The sequence below is a fragment of the Castor canadensis genome, chromosome 1 (assembly GCF_047511655.1).
Source record: "Castor canadensis chromosome 1, mCasCan1.hap1v2, whole genome shotgun sequence".
Classification (NCBI taxonomy): Eukaryota; Metazoa; Chordata; class Mammalia; order Rodentia; family Castoridae; genus Castor; species Castor canadensis.
In genome coordinates this window covers 151,354,946-151,375,224 of record NC_133386.1, presented here as the reverse complement: position 1 = coordinate 151,375,224, position 20,279 = coordinate 151,354,946, and the positions used below count along the sequence as shown (strand labels likewise).

Here is a 20,279-nt window from a genome sequence, read left to right as displayed (position 1 = left end):
TTTAATGAAGCATTAAAGAAAGCTAGACTTACTGGTGGCTGTTTTTAAGAAACCCTGTTAGTTACTGGGTACTGATGGGTCATGTCTATAATCCTAGCTTCTTGGGAGGCTGAGACTAGAAGGATTGCAGCTCGAGGCCAGTCTGTGCAAACAGTTTGTGAAACCCCCATCTCTAAAATAACCACAGCAAAATGGTCTGGAGGTGTGGCTCAAGTGGTAGAGTGCCTGCTTTGCAAGTGTGAAGCTCTGAGTTCAAACCCCAGTCCCACCAAAAAAAAAAGGACCTGTGCAGATATAATACCTAAAGTTCCAGTTACGGAGCCTGGTGGACACCATCAAACAAAGTATAGAGTCTAAGTTTTACTCTGGCCTGCAATACAATCCCCACAGCACAGAATGCACACTTCACTTTCAACAACACACACTTTTGCAGATAAGAAAAGTGACCCACACTTTCGTTTTCTTTATTTTTCATTGATACCGTATGAATACAAAGTTTCTAGAAAGCTACAAAATGTCTACCACTTTATCAAGAAGGCATCAAAATGTGTCACTTTGCAAAGACATGAAAACACCTGCAGGAACTGACACAAAAATAGCATTTTTAGAGTGATGAAATAATTGCACTTAACTGTCATGGATATTAAAGTTATCACACATATGTACCGCGAAAGCTAGAATACATTTTTTTTACAAAGCACTTTATAAAAAAATTCTCTGCACACAAACCCTATAGTTTTCATATAACTATCATACTAAAGATAAATTCACTTTAAAGCCAACACTTAGAACATTTTTAAACAAAAAGGTACCAGTACCTAAACACAAACGTTAACGAATACAAGAATACTGTACTGCCAAGAGGTTTAACCAAATGCCTTTTGAAAGTTTCTGCAAACAGGTTAAGGAAATGTGTGTGAATTTGCCCACCCCACTCCCACTTCTCCAATCTTCTCAACAGGAACCTAATTACCCAAAGGTAAGTTCCGGCCCAGTCCCAGCAGCAGTACAATATCAAAGGAACCACTGACCAGAAGAAACGCTTACGCCACAAGCCCATTCTATACACAGCACACGAAGACATAGACTGCGAGAACCCATTAAGTCATTTAGAATGTGAACAAACACACGTGGCAAAAACCAATTTACATAAACTTTGAGCATATTAAGGAAGTAAAGGCTATTCAGGTTTTTTAAATGTTACAAAAATTTTTTTGTCATTTTTTAGGCACGTATTGTTTTTGTTTTGACATTTTTTCCTTGTCCGCAGTCACAAGCACATTGAAAAAGGCCTACAGAAGTCAATCTTTCAAGGAGGTAACAGGGAGATGTACAAAAAGAAGTGCAGTTAATACCGAATTTACACAGTGAAACTAATCACATAAAATGATTACTGCCAAAAAAAAAGAAAGAGAGAGAAAACTCAGGGACTGATTTCCAACTGATTGACACCTGTATTCCGCCTGCCTCTTTTAGAGAGCAGAGCAGGGCCACATCATCTCCAAAGGCTGGCAAGCCAGCCCGAGCAAGGTGGAGGCTAATGGAATCTGACCCCATGTGATGGAGTGGGGGATCATAAATGCTGTTTCCAATAGTAAAATGATGTAGTGTGTCAAGAGGTGACTCAAATGCAATGCACACAGTAAACCAAGTTAGGGCTTAGGAAGTATGACAATAAATACAAATATTTCATCTTATTTAATGGTACAGGACTTCAGCGAAACTACCCTTTGCAACACAGTAAAATGAAACACAAAACCTTCATTCTTAACGAAAGAAGCAAAGAATTTATGAGAGAAAACTATTGTCAAACAAAAGACAGTAACAGTTGAAAAGAGAATCAGGAACACATGTATTTAATTCCTTCCAACATGTGGTATAGTCCTGACAAGATGAGTCAAGACTTCCAGCAGCTAACTCTAACTTGTGTTGAGTAATTTTCCTTTTCATTTGATAGTGTTATTTTTTTAAACAGAACTTTTATAAACACTCATAACTTAGAGTGGATAATCACTCCTGAAATTTCAGAGCCCAGAGAGGCTAGTCCTAAAGACACCAGGTAGACAGACAGAACATAGGTGGTAAGAGGTTAGAGGTTAACTTTCAAAATTGTCTGATATTATTTTTACAATCAACAAAGAAAAACCATTGTCCTGGCTTCTTTTTGGCTGGTGTTTTTTTTTTTTTTTTTTTTTTTGCCTCCTTCTCCTTTCTATTCCTGTTCCTTACCTCTATCAGTTTTCTCAATTTATACAAGGTTTTGATAGAAGCTGACACATATGATAACAAGTTGGCCCTCTGAGGGCTGGAACACTCTTTGAAAATGCCAAATTACGAATCATGCTCTTTGGAAGTTTCTCATGGCACATTCAAACACAATACTCAGAGCCGAAGTTTCTGCCCTAAGAAGAACACTTCAATTATAATGACCCTAACACATTTTGCTCTGCACTGTCATCTCAGTTTGAGGCTTCCAACTTTTGAAATGGTATCATCGTGTAAAGCAGATAAGTGCGCACTGTCATTTGAATGGAAAAGAAAGTCTCCAGAGACTGAACACGAACACGAGGAGAAGGCGAAAGCTGTAGTCTCTGTCCACCGGCCGAGATTCCGCTGTCTGTGTGGAAATTCCTTCACACGATGCAGGGCTGGGTGACAAGCTGACATGACATGCCGGATCGTTGGCACACACAAACACAACAGTTTCCGGGGTCCCTCCTGCTGTAGTGTGCTATGGGTGAGTGGAGGGTGGGGACCCCACTGACAGACAGACTCGCTGCAGCTGCAGGCAGGGACCACGTGGTGCTCTTGTGAACAGAGGCCTGTGGTTGGTAACTCAGCCCGGTAAACCAAAGGCATTACGGTGATCTCAAAATATTTTTGGTCTCTCTACAAATTGTCGTTATTATGGCAGCACTTTTCTAAGCTGGAATCTCAAACCAAAGGCACTTTCATGCTAGAGTGCAGAAGTTTCACAAATAACTAAGTATTTGGTCATGAATTTAAAAGGCAACGAGAAAAGTACAATTTGCTTTTCAGAGTAAACTACAAAATTGCAACCTTTTGTTTTGGTATATACATTTGAAAGTGTGGTCAAAGAACTGACTTGGGTTCAGTTTCCGATTTTAGACCAAGTCGTCAGTTTCCTATAGAGCTGGATAAAAATGGGCTTTAAAAAACAAAAGTGAGAACAACTTTTGCTTGTCTTGTTGCAGAGATTGGGCCAATTAGTGAATGGAACTGAAAACAGGTGTGAGAAAAGGCTGGCGGCATGACTAAGGTATCACTAAGGCACTGCTTACTGGAACGCTTTGGCAGCTCTGGATTGAAAACTCCCTAAAAAAAGTAACAGCAGTAAGAGAATCGCTTCCAGCTTACAAAAGGGCTCACAGTTCTGAGGCAGCCGTCTGCACTGCACACCCCACATGCAACATCTCCAAGATTTAAGGCTTTTCAGAAATGACATGTGCAGGGCTTTGCCACAGAAACATGAACATAAAGAAATCAGCAATGCAGATGTCCTCCTAATGTCAAAGATGTGAACACCAACAAACAGAATTAGTTCTACCCTTCCTTAGGACAGGTGTAGTGTACCAGAGCATATACAAAATCAGACAAATTATATGTACCTGGTTTGTAAAACTGTCATCTCACATGATTAAATAATTTACAGTTGTACAAAAACAATGGCTAAAGCCACCACAGTATTGAAACCTCATGAAGACTTGGGTCTAAGTCTTTGGGGACTTCTAACACCAAGTGCTTGGAACAGGGGCTGGTTTTTGGCTGGTCCAAGGGCAGGACTTGGCTGCTGGGATGCTTAGCAAGTAGAAATTTGATTCGGACCCCGTGGCAGGTGAATTGTTCTCAGAAGGGAAAAGGCTCATCAGCTTTCCTATGTGCTTGTGGAGGCTGCAGACAGCCACAGCCCAGCACTCTGCTGGGTGCATCGTGGTGATGCTGGGGTTCTGAACAGGGAACTCTCAGTCTCCCCCTCTCTTCTGAACTGACCCTGGCCATGCATTCTAGGGATCATTTAAGCATAGAGCACCAAAGAAGAATGGCCTCCATCAGAAGAATGGCCAAAGATTAGAGTTAGGAGCCCTAGAAAAGTCCTCTTATTCTGTCACTAGCCAGCTGGGTAACTTTGGGCAAGTCATCTCATCCCCCTCTGGCCTCAACTTTCTTGTTCACAAAATGAAGGGCAGTGGATTGTGTTCTCTTTTAGCTTAAGAACAAAAATCTTTAGAAGTCCTCTTCTGGAAGAGATCCCTCCCCACACAACCCTAAAGATGAAAAGGAAATGCTCCAGAGGATTCAGTAAGTTCTACAAAAGGTATTGAAGGAAATGCAGAAAGTAGAAGCAGCCCAGAGGAAATAAACTAAAATGACTAAAGGTTTGATAAGGGACCATGTGTTTATGAGAAGTAATGAAAAGTACTGAGATTTTTCTTTTTTGAAAACTTGGCAAACTAGGAGCTGAAGGTCAAATCAGAAATGTTCTTTAAACGGGTGTCACTTGATTCCAGGGATGATGGTGACTAGCTTTCCACCTTCCTCAGCCATAAGAAAGAATACTTGTAGCAAGAGAGACTGTTGTGAAAGAGAAGTTTCAAAGCAGGAGAAACAAAGATAGAATGTCATCTGATGAATATTCTTCCTCTCTGCCTCCTGATATCCTGAAAAAAGTCTCCCAGGAGAGAAGGTTTTAGAAAGAGAACTGTTACAACGTGCTATTGTGACCTGTAAGGTGCAGAGCACTCCTTCTAGACTGGGGGTGATTTTGCACCCCCTGGGACATTTAGTAATGTAATGAGCTGTGATAACTGGGGAAGGGAGTACACCACAGCACAGCCCCACACAACAAAGAATGTCACTAGTGCTGAGGTTGAGAAAGCCTGCTCTCAGGAAGCCTGCATACTGAGGATCGTGGGACATGTTTTGAGAAGTCCTGAATTTACTTTGGGTCTCGTCCTTCAATGGTACAGAACAGAGCCCTGTTCTTCAGCACCTTCCTGGGGAAAGCTGCCTTACAAACTCCGCAGAGAAAGCACAAGATGGTAGTGACAAATGTGGTACAGGGGACTAGCAGAAGACAGCACAGAAAAGAGTCTAGTGAGGATGGAGCTTGGCAAAAACTTCCTTATGGTTTAGGAAGGTCTGAAGACAGAACAAAGAACTGTGTAGGAAGAAAGAGCAAAGACAGACTCAGCTCCCACCCTAAGGGTCCAATTTGGGAGATGAAGAGAAGCAAGCCCAAGAGTTTGGGATAACTGGATCAGAGATTAAGACAGGGGAAAGCTTTAAAAGTTAAAAAAAAATCTTAAAAATGTTTTAGGATCAAAAAGTAATCCTCGAGGTCATTCATATAAACCCTCTCTCCTCACCAAACCCACCTGTAAAGGTATTCAGAGGAAGAGGAAGGTCCAGCCTGACCTGGTGAGATTAGCAGGCCAGGAGTACTTTCTGCAGCCAACTGTTACCCTCTAGCCTGTCTTCTTGGATCCCCATACCTCTCCTGGTAGCAGAGAAAAGCCCTATTCTTGGGTGGGAACATGAACCAGACAGCTCTCCCCTCAAGTTCTAAAATGGCCTGGCTTTAGCCATATGAAATCATTTGTACCTTTTTGTACAGTCCTGATATTGGGAGAGTGGGGGTTCCCTTGAGGAAATAGGAGCCAAAGAAACATCCCCTAAGAGGGGTGTTCAACAAGCTATTGTAAACTTAATGACTGTTAAAGATGCTTAAATGCTTGGTCTGAAGACCAGATGGAAGGGCAGAAAACCAGGGCAGTCCTTCAATGGTCAGTTTGGAATCAGGGAACAAAGATAGTCTAATTTTGGAAGGAAGAAGAGCACTGTCATACTGGCCTATGTAAGGCAGATATGTTCCAAATGGGAAAGTTTTACACATTCTCTGGTCTTCCCAGAGACAATGGATGTACCTGGGAGAGGTCAGGCTTGGTCCAGAGTTGTTCTTTTTGACATAAATCAGCCAAACTCCACACTCATGACCACAGGATGCTGAATAATGTACAAGAGGATCAGAGCAGATGGCAGGGCAAGGAAGGGATGTGTAAGTTACTTGGTGTGGTAGAACTTAGCTTTTTACTTTCTAGCCTTGGTGAAAAATCTTGCCATGTTTTACAACTTACAAATCTTACTTTGTGTTCTACTGTATTCACATATTTCTAACAGGTACAAAAACCTCATTTTCTTCTGGGAAAATGAGCTCCTCCTCTCTCCCCAGTGAAGCACTTATGGAAATTACCTAAGACATGTGGTCATATCAAACCAACTAAGCCCAGGCAACACTTTGGAATATTTGGATTGTAAAGTTGAATTTCTCCTGGAAAGAGAACCTCCTGAATGAGCCTGTTTGAAAAAGCCAGAAGATGACCTAAGTCAAACAACGGCGTTATAACTTACTGAGAGATGCCAAGGAAATGGATACCCTTAGACAGAATGTATCTACATCTACAGACACAGACTGAGATACACATACATCAGCACCTAGAAAACTGAGAAACACTAAACAGACGTTCAATGTGAGTTGAAAAGCTGTGTACATGTACATACGTAGTCCACATATACAAAGCTATAGTCACAGCAGGTTCCTATGTGTACTGGGTAACCGGAAATAAAGAATTTATCCACAAGTCGGTGAGGATGCTCACGGTGGTCTGCAGAGCAGGGATCTAAACTGATGAGCCTTTTACTTGTTTGGTCAATGAAATTTTTCTCCCAGCCACAGGATTCTCTATATTTTGCAGCTCACAGTGCAGTCAGTATTCATGCCAATTTTAAACTTTTGCTATTAAATTTTAGTGGTTCAAATATTTACTCATCTTCATAAAAAATTTGGTTGTCCATATAAAATATAACTGCACACACAAGACTATAAACATTGTAAGCTTAGATTTTTCAGTATTTATCTACTTATTGCAAAAGAGCCATCTTTTCTTTTTCATTAAATAATCAATCATCACATTAGTACAATACAATTTTACATTTTTAAATATACTATATATGTTAAGGATAGGGGTAAAGTTTTCTTCCTTTGTAATACCTGTTCAAGAGTTTAATGGATTAGGAGGTTAGTTTTTAACCTTGAGGAAAAAAGTACAAATTTGTCTCATTAGAATATTTCTACCAAGCATTTCTTAAGGCTATAGTTTAACATTTGGTTTCAAAAAGAAAGAAAGGTTTCATTTAAAAAATAATTTAGTGAATTACATTCTTTCATAACTTCCACCCTAATTAGTTACAAAGATAAGTCTAAAGATTCTTAGTTTTGTGTACTAATTTACATTTATATTTAAAGATTAATTTTACTTGTATCTTAAAACAAGAATTTTATGTTGGAAAAAAGAGAACTAAGTACATTTGTATAAAGGCAGTAAATGTTCCAAGGCCAATGCTCTGTCTCAGGATTTTCTACCACAATAAGAAACAAGTCTCTGCAGAGAGAGACTTGGTGTTTAAGGTTCACCTTTCCCGAGGAACTGTGGGCTGCAGATCTGAAGAACACATAGAAACGACTTGATTTCTCTTTTTTACAACTCTATCAGAACTTCACAGCTACAATGATAGTTATGAACACATGGAAAAAATGACTTCACTCAAACAGGATTTAGAAAAGTTGGGGTGACCTCAGGGACAGGGCACCACCCTGTATGGTGAGGTTTACAGTCAGTCGTTCAAGAATGAGAGAGAGTGTGTGTGTGTGCACATATGTGTGTGTATATACAGATATCTATATATATAAATAACCATGTTCAGTCCTTTACAAGCCTGTAAATATGATGTTGTGCTCCATGTTCACTATTTGACACTTCAAATACACAGGCCATGCAGAGGAGAGTTTCTTGTGTATCCCTGTTTGTTACCACCTGTTTAAAAAAAAAAAAAAAAAGGATATACATATAATCATGCCACAAAAATGAACACACATTCCACCTGTGCCTCAAGAAGCAGTCTTAAATCTGATCACCGGATTAGAGATCAGTTCAGCCTCACTCTGCAATCTCCCACGCACGTCAGAAGACCACAGGTCTCATGTGAATCCCATCTAAGCAGGTTCCCTGTGCAAGAAAGACATTATACATAGAGGTTTGCCCATCTTTGGAGCCTAAGAGACCACAAGAATTGGTGTGGTTTGTCTGTTTGGGCTGAGTTCTTTACAACCAAGGGAATTTTCTGTTATTCTGTCCTATTGGATCAATAGGACAATCAAGTGTCCTAGGATTGTGTCCTATCTTATTATTTTTAATTGACAAATAATAACTGTGTATATTTATGGGGTACAATGTGATGTTATGGTATACTGGAGAACGGTTAAACCAAATCACTATCTCATATACTTATCCTTTCTTTGTGGTGAGAGTATTTAAAATCTATTCTTGTTCCTATCTTATTGCTAAACTTGTGCCTCAGCCTTCATTCAGATCTTGGGCTCTCTGACCAAAGTGCCCAGAGTCTCCTCCCCATTGCATCCTGCTGTTTCCCTCTTCACTGTGGTCTCAGTTCAGAATGAGCTTTCTGAAGGTAAATCTGCTCAAACTTACTGACTCAAAATGCTTCATTCAATGACTCTGAGACTTTTGTGTTTGGAAACATTTTGAACTTGAGAGGCTAGTCTAGCTTGTCCTAAACCTAATTTCCCTTGTGCCTCAGGCTGTTTCAAGATTTCCTTGCCCTTATGGCATCCAAACTTATGGTCCTTGACTAAAGAATAAAGCCTCATTGTACTTCTGATCTTCCCTACAGAACCTGTGTGATTCATGTAGATTTGTGTGGGTTTTTTTTTCTTTTAAATATCAATTTTCATCCATTGGCCTATCAATTCTAGAAGAACAGGGATCATGTTTCCTAGAAGCTAACATAGTGCATGGCACACATAGCCATTTGATAAGTGCTGAGTGAATGAAAATTCACTTACTAGTCAACATACACTGAGTACTTACTGTGCATGTACTTGGGTATTAAATGCTTTTACACGGTTTGTCTCACAGGACATTATGGCTCTCAGAATGGAAGCTACAATTACTCCCTCGACAGAGAGGACTGAGGGCCAATTTTCTCTAGATCACTGCAGGTGCCTATTCACCTAGCAGGCCTCTCAAGTGTGACTCAGGAGGCTTTCCCCAACCTCCCAAACTAGGTCAAATTCTCCTATTATACGCTTGCATAGCACCATGTCCCTCGGCCAGACACTGGCCACAGATTTAGTTTCCATTCTTTAGTGAGGACATGATGAATGCCTGTCTCCTTCATCAGACCCCAGGATGGCTGTCCTACCTGTCCAATTCACCATAGCATCTCCAGCTTCTGCCACCTAATTATACACCCATAGAGTGGACCTTTTTTTGGTAAATCTGAAAAACATCTGCTTATCCATCAAGGCAATTTAAACATCTACAGGTTCAGTTCAATTCCTGAATCATCTTGATACAATCAGATAACCTAGCCCACCAGTCAGTGTGGTTGGAATTGGCCTGGAGGAACGAGCTTTACATCTGAAGTATCAGTTAAGTATCTCCAACTCATACAGCAGCTGCCGTAGTGGCTCAGTTTCTGCACCCTGGGCCCTGAGAAAGAGCGCAAAGTACAATTTCTCCTGTTCAGCAATTAGATAATTTTGTTTTTATAATGCAGAGTCCTGGCTTAATTTCAGTTTTCCTAAGGCCCTAATATTATTTATAGCAGATATTTATTGACAGCTATTAATTCCTCAGATCAAAGGAATTATTTAATTGCTTATGACACATTTTGAAGTTAATCTAATCTGATGAATTCTCAGGACATCTATGCTTGATGAAATCACATGCCCCAAAGAAGCATTACTGACAGGTTCCTGGGCTTTGTGGGAAACAGATGTTCTGACATCTCCTGGCCATATTTATCCCAACTGAGCTCACTGAGGTAAAGTGTCAGTGACTGGGGATGTCATCTTCCTTAATGTGCAGAACAGATCCAGGACTGGCTTTTAAGCAACAGCTAAGACTCCCACCAAGAGAGGTGGGCAGCCATCCACTCAGTTCTGAGGCTGTTTGAAGTCCACAGCAGGATGCACACTCTTGGCCAGTTCACCTGAGTGCTAAAGCACTGTGTCTGTTCGTAAACAGCAGTGGAGAACACTTGTAAAACAGGTACCTGCTCCCTGCCGACCCATATCATGAACTGCTCAGCTTTCGCCAAAAGACCATTAGAGAAAAGGATACTAATGAACAGTTATTAAAGAACAGGTATTCCACATTTTCCCCAGACTGCCAGTTTCTGGAGGCACCTGGGCACATTTAAGAATCTGGTGGTTCTCTGTAGAATTAAGTGAAACTGATAGACAAAATTCTGTTTGCTGGCTGCGTGCCAATCATGTATTTCCTAGCTCTGAGACTCCTGCAGGTCATTTACCAGACCCCTATAGCAGTGACTCTCAGTCCTGGCTGTTCGATACAACTTTCTGGAGAACTTTAAAAAGGAATAAACATGATGCTGGACTCCATCCCTCAGGTTTTTAAAAAGCTGGCTGGATGAATCTAATATGCAAAAGACTATAATTTTTTAAAGTTTATTTATTTATTTTTTTACAGTGGTATATAGAAGCTAGCTTCTACTGGCTTATGAAAGTTACTGTTAAATATTAAGGAATTTTGTGAGCTGGACAACCACTGGTAGATTCATATTGCCCGTGAAAGGCATACTTACTCCATGGAGATAGGCAAAATCAGGCTTTGGAATGAGAATGGGGTGGGGAAGTTGGGAAAAAAAATTTAAAAATAATTTTAAACCAGTATAAGCTGGACATGGTGGTACAAGCCTATAATCCTAGCTACTTGGGAGTTCAAGGCCAGCCCAGGCAGAGATAGAAGTGAGACCTTAGCTCAAAAACAAAATAAAAACAAAAGGACTGAGGGCATAGCTCAAGTGGTAGAGTGCTTGCCTAGCATGTGCAAGTCCCTGGGTTCAATCCCCAGCACTTCCAACAACAGCAACAACAAAGCAAGAACAGTACATCATGGTTTGAGAACCACTGTCCTAATGGAACCAGAATGCCAAATAAAGAATTTCTGCTGTAAAGAATTCTAGTTTTTAATCCTAGTAACAAAGAACAATAAAGTAGACTTTCAGAGGACTGAGTGTTTGACCACAACGTATCCTTGTTGCCCCTTTTAGCAAAATTGTTTCCACCGAGTTTTGTTTTGGTATTTTCCCTTAATCAAGGAATGTAATTTTTTTAAATGAGCCTTCTGAAATTCATTACTGCAAATTTTATAAGTATACTGTGGACAACACTGCTCCTAATAACCTTTCCTAGTCTCTGTATGAACACCCCAGGAGAAACCTGTAAATTAACTATCAGAGGAACACACATATGAAGCTTTAGGGGCACTGGTAAGTTTTCCTGTCATGGACCTGGAACACTGTTGACTTTTCTTTCCCTTTGCCTGCTCATTAAGTATGAAGACATTTTTCAGTCTATGAAGAACATTTTCTTCTCCTTCCTGGTCATTGCATCCTATTCTAATTTGTATTTCTCTTGGACCTGACAGCATATATTTTCCTATTTTAGCTTGCTACTTCTTTTATAAGGCCTTGAAAATACTGCATGAAGTGAGTCCAGTATGTCTGAAGTACAGAACTAATGACTCAGCTTTTGCCTCTTTTCTGATTTGCATACCAGATAGCTGGCAAGACTCAATATTGGGATTAAACATGTCTTGAGTCCTATCCTCAGAGATGCTGACTTAATTGGCCTAGGATACAACCTGGGCATCAGGATTTTTAAAAGCTCTCCAGGTCTTTCCAATGTATAGCCAGAGTTGAGGACCTAAGGCCACCACTTTTGACTACCCACCTGAATTCCATTTCTGCTAAGCTTAGAAACCCAAGCCCCTTCTCTGCTACTGACTCAACCTCAAATCTGGCCCAAGTTTGTTTGATAGATGCTGTGGATTCAACTGCTAACTGATCACCTAGTACCCTATCCAACATCCTTGGCCAAGGCTTCAGTGCTTCCCTGATCTACCTTCCTCCCTGTCCACAACAAGCCTCATGGCAGGCTCAGGCAAAACAGGAAAGAGACAAAACCATTACCAATAAAATTGTGAAGTTTTCCAAAACACTGTTCATCATATATTTCTCTGGTAAGTGTTTGAGCTTGTGGATGAAGTTGATCATATATTCACACATTGGGGAACGGTTTATTCGATATACAAATCGGCCATTCTCAAACCTTGCATACTCCGTCTGTGAGGAAAAAGAGGATTTGAGCATTTTTATACTTCGAAATACAAGACACAGGTATTACTGCTTTTATAAGCAGTTGCTTTTGTAACAAGAATTGTTTGTTATATGCTATGCTGTTTATGAAGCTTACTTAATTAAAAACAAATCTTATCTCTAAACTTACTGCCACATAGAACCCATTCTTTTTCTGGAAGTTAAAAAAAATTGCTGGAAAGATGACAACTTTAAAGAATTCAAAAGATCCTTTCAGAAAAGGTTAAAAAAACAGGACAGCCTGTTCAGTGATTCTCTACCTCCTGGATGAGATCTGTGAGATGAAACCCCCAAAAGTTGTAATTCTTCAATGATCCCAGAGAAATCTCTCTACTGTGATGGGGCTACACAGGCTACTAAATGATACAGACAATTCTGCACCTGAGGAGAAACTGGTTACCTCTCAATGATCAGGAGCCCCTAGATGGGTGGATGAGAGGGAGGGAGGGAGGAAGGAAGGAAGGGAGGGAGGGAGGGAGGGAGGGAGGGAGGGAGGAAGGGAGGAAGGAAGGAAGGAAGGAAGGAAGGAAGGAAGGAAGGAAGGAAGGAAGGAAGGAAGGAAGGAAGGAAGGAAGGAAGGAAGGAAGTGCTGATGGACTGAAGATCCCATGGAAGTGCTCAGAAATAAGAAACACTTAAATCACCTTGGATGAAAAAGGAGTTAAAAAGGAAATGACAAGCTATCTAAAGAGCACTGAAAAGGAAAAATACTTTACATCTAAAACTATGGGGTATAATAAATCTCTACTTGAAGGAAACTTAACGAAGCGGTCTCATCTGTCTTCATCATTAAAGATGAAAAATTGCAGAACTAAATACACATCTTAAAAAAAAATTTAAGAACCCCACAAAAACTCAAACCACAAAGAAACCAAAGGAAACCAGGAATAGGAAACTAATAAAGATAAAAGCCCAAATCAATGAACTAGAAATTTAAAATGCAGACAGAATAAATTTAAAAACTGATTCTTTAAAAAGCCAAAATAAAATAAGCCCTTTCCACACTTAAAAAGAAGAAAGAAAAGAGGCAAAGCCACAACTGCAGTAGAGATTAGAGGATATACAAGGGCTGGGGGTGTAGCTTAATAGTAAAAGCACATCCTTAATGACATCCACAAGGCTTAGGGTTTGATCCCTGGCAACAGCCCCCCTCCCCGACACACATACGTATCATAACTCTAAGGGAGAAAAAACAACAACAAAACAAAACAAAACAAAATAACAAAGCAAAAAAACCCTACAGGACAGGAATGCTAAATACAAATTGCTAAAAGTGGGCTAGAAAGAAGTAGTAAATGTCAATAGACCAATGGCTGTGGACATGAGTAGGGTTAAAAGTTATTTAGGTATCTACCACTGGAAAAGCCAGAGAGCACCAAGGACACCAACTTTCAGTTAAGCAGGAGGAACAAGTTCAAGAGATCTATTATGCACCACAGTAACCATCGTTAATAATGATACAGTTATTGTACACTTGAAAATTGCCGTGAGAAGACTTTAAGGGTCTTCACCACAAAAAAAAGAGTATGTGTGGCAATGCATACGCTAATTTGCTTAATTTAGCCATTCCACAATGTATGCATATTACAAAAACATTGTGTTGTACAAGATAAAAGTATACAATTTTTTGTCATAAAAACAGTTTAAAAAAGGTATAAAGAACAAACTGTTTCACAGGTAAGTTTTTTGTACCTTTAAAGAACAGTTACTCCTACTGTTGTTTATGTTATACTATGCCACAAAATCACTAAGTATCCCAATTCTTTTTATAAAATGATGTACATTTGATACTGAAATTTCACAGAATATGAAAAAGAAAAGTGTAGAGTAGTATCACTTAATGAGATGTGAATTTTCTCTATAAAACACCAACAAGCAGAATCCAGCAACATTATCTGAGGGCACTTCTTTTGGGAATGCTGTGGAGGGTGATACACAGGAATCCTACTGATTCAACTTATGTCAATAAACTGGAGAAAAATCATAAGAGTTGCTGAAAAGGCATTTGATAACATAATCAAAATCCTAAGGAAAACATGCAATAAAACCATTTATGAAAACCAACAGCAAATGTTACCTGAACTTGCAAAACATCCACACTATTTCTGCTAACATTGGAACTATACTAGAATACCTATTTCTCATACAACTGCACTGAAGTTATTATCAAATAATATATAAAAAATTTTAAAAACTGGCATAAACATTGGAAAAGAGATAAAATAAGATTTTTTTTGTTGTTACTAAGAAAACAGAATAATTTAGGAAAAAAGTACTTGAGCTAGAAGGATTTGCTAAGATGGCCTTATTAAAGACTGATCTTCCATACAGATGTTCAATATAGACAGATTGTAAAATCCCATAACCTTTTTCTGCTCTAGTGATAAGAATCTAGAAATAAGAAACTGCCACTAATTACATAATACTCAGACATGTATTTAATGGGGGAACAGACTATAAAATCTTATTAAAATACCTAAAATGAGATAGAAATGCAAGTAGGTTCTTGATTAGAAGATTTTAATATTAAATACATCTTTTTTCACAAAATAATATCTGAATCTAATGTAATTATAATTATAGTGCACAAACTTTTTATTCTTCTTTACATTTTTTTAAATGCTCTCATTATTGGGAAATATCAATTTTGGTTACTAGCTTAGAAAACATGAAAAAGAATAGAAATAGACTAGAATGGAAAACAAGATTGAGTTGTTTCATCCACTAGCACAACCTTCTAAAAAGTCACTGTAATTAAATTCACAGGGTATTGGGAAATATTAGAGACAAATAGAGAGTGGGACCGAAAAAAGTCCAAGAACAGCTCCAGTACCTATCTGTTCAACAGGAAAAGGCTGAGTCGCTTATTTGACACAAATACCTATCTACTGGGAAGACAATGTAAGCAACTTACTATTTCACACCAAATGCAGACGATCTAAATAGATTAAAGGCTTTAAAACTCATACTAACTTCTCCATGAAAATTTCTGGGATTTTATTGGCCAAAAGCAACCTTTCTCTGCCCCCAGAGCTTGCACAAAGCTGTCATCTGAGGACACCAGGAAGACAAGTAACCTGTCTGGCTCACCTTTTCTCGTATGCACCTGTGCATGCAGGCAGTCCATCTCTGAAGACCATCCCTGACAGCTTGGCTATTCATTAATACCGTCAAACACCAACCTTCCCCAATTCCAACCACTGACTGACTGGTAACTGTGGTTCCTCCTCCTCAGGGAGTTGGCGCTCACCCAGTGCCAGTTATCCCAGCCCTATCTGATCACACAACCACCTTCATATCCTTTCCTTGGGCTCCCAGACATCACGCTGAACCCATTCTTTACAACTTTTCTTCTGTTTGTCTCCTCTGTCCTCACCTCAAGGCTGGCTACTACTCCCCATATTTAATCCTGTGCTCTTGTTACTCTCTCCAGGCAGCTAGCTCTCCATTCCCACAGTTTTAATTATTCTTAATGCTCAGGATTCCCAACTGATAATTCTAGACTATGCCTGTCTCCCAAACTCTAGTCTTGCATCTACAATCATGCCCTATTTTTTCTTGAACACTTTATTTCCTTATTGCTGGCAGTGGCACACATAAAATGTGAATGTCACCTTTTATTCTCATTGCCACCATTTCAGGAAAACTCATAACCCCTATGCTTAAATTGAAAATCAAGCCAACTCACCTATATCTTCTTCAGCCTTAATATCATTTTCACAAACTGGTCCTGTGCTCAGTGAGGTAGGAGGACCGAAAGCATCCCAAATCCTCATTGCTCTGCTCAAGATCCTGATAGAAATACCCTCCTCTCTTCCCCCAAGCCATCTCCCTCACTCCAAAGCACAAAGTGCCATAGTCAGGCGGGGCTCCTGAACCTGAGAGGTTCTGATATACAATACATAAGAACTGCTCACTGAACACAAACTGCTGGGGGAGGATAGAAAACACTGGAAAGTACAACTTTAAAGGGAATACCAGTTGCAAACATTATTCACACAAAGCAGTTTAACTCAATAAACAAACATGTCTGTTTGAAGGGAGGGAGGCATGAAATACAAAGCTTTAAGTAGATATTTGATTGTAATATAGAATGGTATTTGTTTAAGACAAGTAAAACAAAGGGGCAAAAGAAACATCAAATTCAAGGTGTTTTGGAAGGTTGCAGACCACCTTGACTGTTAGCCACAGGGCCTGGACATGCCTTAGACCTGAGGATGGGGCTCATCTTGATCCAGCTTCCCTCTCATGGTACCAAGGAGGCCTCTTGCCAAGGTGACCAGAACTGGTCAGCCAGTCAGGGCCAACTCCAGAGAGGCTGGCATGAGACTTCCTACTTGCTTTTGGTGCTTCCAAGTCATTTTGCCTTTTAGAATAGAGAAAAGAAGAAAGAGGGAGGAGAAGCAGGAGACACCAAAGAAGTGTAACTCGGTCCCATGGAAGTTTAGGGGAAGGCAGGGGGCTGCCCTTGAATCAAGTTTATGGTCTAAGGACAACTTACCTCTACTTTTTCTACTACTTGCTTCCCAAAGGAGCACACTTTGGTGGAACAGGTGACTGTCATGTTTTCAGAGCTCTCATATTGACTGGTCACACCGTAAAAAGCCCCGGCATCATCTTGAATATTGCAGTTTAAGTCGGCCTGTTGGAAAGGAAACAGGGACGGGTTATTCTCCTGTTGGAGGAGTCAAGAAGAGCAGGGCAAGCTATCTCAGTGGCAGGAAGATAGCTAGGAAAGTGAGGAGATGCCCTGCTAGCATCAAGGTCAATGCCTGACAGCCATTTTCTGAAGAGGGTGCTAAGTTGGGCGGTCTTCCCTTGGAAGGACACACTACATATGTCCATCTGTTTTACTTCCTTGCATTCAGTCTTAGGATTCCATTATTCCCTTCCAACAAAGATCCAGAATTCTCTGAACTGTGCAGAAAGCAAGACATGAATTGATTTTATACTCACTGATCTTTAGAGAGATTTTAAAAACAGGAAACTCTGCAGCTGACATCATAAACAGAAACTTTACTAGAAATTACAGCATCCGGAAAGGTAATGGTTCCTACTAAAGATTGCTTACCAAGATGCTAATTACCACTAATTTAACACATTTTTATTAACTACCTACTATATAAGGCTCATTCTAGACCTAGATAGGACTTGGCTACAACCTAACATGGGAGACAGGTACATAAAATAACTACCATGCAGATAGAGAGTAAGTACACTGGTAAGGGCATTCAGAGCTCAGAAAATGGAAGGTAGTACTTCTAACCAGGTCTTAGTTCAGGGATGGTCAGGACTGGCACAGGCAAGGAAGGGCTGAGGGAAGAGAGGACAGAGCCTGCAGTGCCTCAATGCAGCTCTGGTGCAAGAACTAAGGAGTCCAGGAGAACAAGTTTGGAATGCAACTTGAACCCAGGTCATGGAGGGTTAGATAAGGGGTGAAGACTGTATCCTGTGTGAAATAGGGACCCCTCAAAAATTCTGGTTCCAGGAAGAGCTCACAGCAGTGCTTCAGAGAAAAATGTGTACTAGAGGAGGAGACTGCCACGGTGTTTAGGTCATTGCTATGTTCTGAATGTGTTGGGGAACACAATCCCCAAAGCAACAGTGTTGAGATGTGGGGCCTTTGGGGAGGTGTTTAGGATTCTTGCCTTAATGAATGGATTAATGCCAAAATAGGGCTCTCAGGAGTGAGATGGCTCTCTTACCCTTCAGCATTCCACAATGTAAGGCTGTAGCAAGGCTTCCCCAGCCTCCAGAAGTGTGAGAAATAAATTTCTGTTCTTCATGAATTACTCATTCTGTGGTATCCCATTTTAGTGGTCCAAAACAAAGGCAGTCACTGATTAATATTTCCCTTTCCCCAAGGATCTACTGACTCCCTAATAAATGCCAGGCACTACACTGTGAACTGGGGATAAGAGGAGGCAGAAGCCGAACTAGTGCCTGCTCTCATTGGACTTCTGGTTTAGCAAGGAAGAAATAAAAATGGAGTTAAGTCCCACTGAGAAAGGTACAGAGGGATAGGGAAACAAACGCCTGTGGGGAAGGACTCTCAAGATCCAAGGATGCGCTGATGCAACTACAGCTGGAATCCAAAGAAAGAAGTGGTTAAGGAAAAGGGACAATCTCCAAAAGAGAAGAGGTATTCAGGAGCACACAGCCAGAAAGGACTGAAAACAGGGTAAGTCAACAAAGGAGAGAGTATGGAAGGAAAGCAAGGGGGAGAGGAGGATTGGGAATTTATATCATGAGAACACAGGTATGTGGGAGTTCTAAGCCAATAAGATGGGAACAGCAGCAAGGTATCATCAAATGCAAAGAGGCACCAAAAGAGCACTGTTGGGAAGAGAGCAAGTGAATGCAGAAATATATGAAGAGGCTACTGAAGTCATCCAACCACCAAGAAATAGATAAAACGTGGACTACCACAATGGCTCTTGAAGGGTAGGTAAGTTTGATACTCAAATGAGATTTTATACTTTGTGATGTTTGGCAGATTTTGAGCTAATTTTAATACCTTGAGAGGTACTCGTGAAGATCTGAGTCATCTACTGTAATGAAGACCTACATTTGGATTTCCTTTTTAAATGGAATAGTAGGAAAACGTTCATTCCCTTGGGCAAAACTTCATATTTTCTGACTTCAGATAAAGAGAACCATATACTCTCTATTCCCCCTTTCACTTTATATGCCAAGAAATTCCAAGCTTCACTCAGCCTTTGACTTCTGTAACTAACTTTCCCCAGGTGCTTCTCATAGCTACTAACAACCAGTGCAAACTCCATTTACTGGTTTCCACGCTGCTTTTACTTGCACGTGTCCACTTTTATACCATTCATAAATGTAGTAAGCGTTCTTACATTTTGCTCTTTCACATTATATGGGGGGCATAAATCATAAATAAATAACAATACCCAGAGGTGCCTTTTCCTCACATTCAAAGGTTTTATTATTTGGTTTCACAAAAGAGAAGCTTCCTGGGGAAATAGTGGGCTGTTCTTTATTTGACCAAATTATTTCCAGTATTAATCATTAGTACTTTATTTCTGCTATTTAAAATTTCAAAAACGAAGACTCTACAAGTAGCAACAGAGAATGACACAAGTGAAGTAACATAAGCTCCATGTCTTCGTCTTCATAATCACTATGTAATCCCTGCTCACTTACAAATCTGACCAGTGAAACCAATGCAAGAGGTGGCACTGTGGGCACTACAGACTCAAAATTATTCTGAAGCAAGCTTAAACGGAAGTGAATCCTATACTGCATCCATGAGTACTGTCAAAGGATGAGTAATATTACCAATAAGCATTATGTGTGCTAACTTGGAAGCATGTGTGTATATGTTGTGTGTGCATGTGTGTGTGTGTATATATATGTATGTATCTACATACATATATATAAAAGTTCAATTCTAACTTCACCAACTATTTAGGACTTAGACAAACGAGGTTTTTGGGTGTTTTTTGAGGAATACTTTGTCAATGACATTATTTAGAACTGTGGGTACATTGTGATAATAAAAGGAAAACTTTTTTTTTGATGGTTTTGCCATTGCTTGTAAATTCCCTATAGTCAAGCAACCTCCTTTTTATCTGCACCTGAGTCAGATTATTGCCACCACTTTACCTTTGGGATGCTGATGTGTTTTAGAACTCCCCAAATAATTTAAAAATACTTTTAATTTAGAATGGGTGATCTGTAGTTATACTGACATGAACAATCAAATATAAAGTTTTTAAAGCACAGCTATTCTTAATAGTTAACCTCAGAAACTATACTAACAAGTTTTAAAGTTGTCAGTGAAAATTTTTACATAAAACTAAAGCACAATACACATTCAGAGACATGCATGAATTAGAAGTTTCCAGCTTGATTTTCAAGTGAAAAATCTAAGTCCCCATAAACATATTCCCTTCCAGTCAATCACCCTTTATCTGAAGGCTGACCATGATCCTAAACCATTATACCTTAAGTCTGTCTGTTTTTTTTTTTTT

At 39.8% G+C, this 20,279-nt stretch overlaps 1 protein-coding gene across 8 annotated transcripts in view; it reads right to left on the bottom strand.

Moving 5' to 3' along the window:
- Window positions 1–425: 425 nt before the first annotated feature.
- Window positions 426–20,279, bottom strand: part of Tead1 (TEA domain transcription factor 1) — a 240,398-nt gene continuing 220,544 nt past the window's right edge. For all 8 annotated transcript variants that reach the window (XM_074041680.1, XM_074041655.1, XM_074041669.1 and 5 more), the window contains 3 exons: window positions 16,784–16,924; window positions 12,097–12,249; window positions 426–7,892 (listed from right to left, as the gene is read on the bottom strand). In XM_074041680.1, the coding sequence (XP_073897781.1) occupies window positions 7,779–7,892; window positions 12,097–12,249; window positions 16,784–16,924 (408 nt within the window). In that variant the 3' untranslated portion in view covers window positions 426–7,778. The remainder of the gene's footprint in view (window positions 7,893–12,096; window positions 12,250–16,783; window positions 16,925–20,279) is intronic.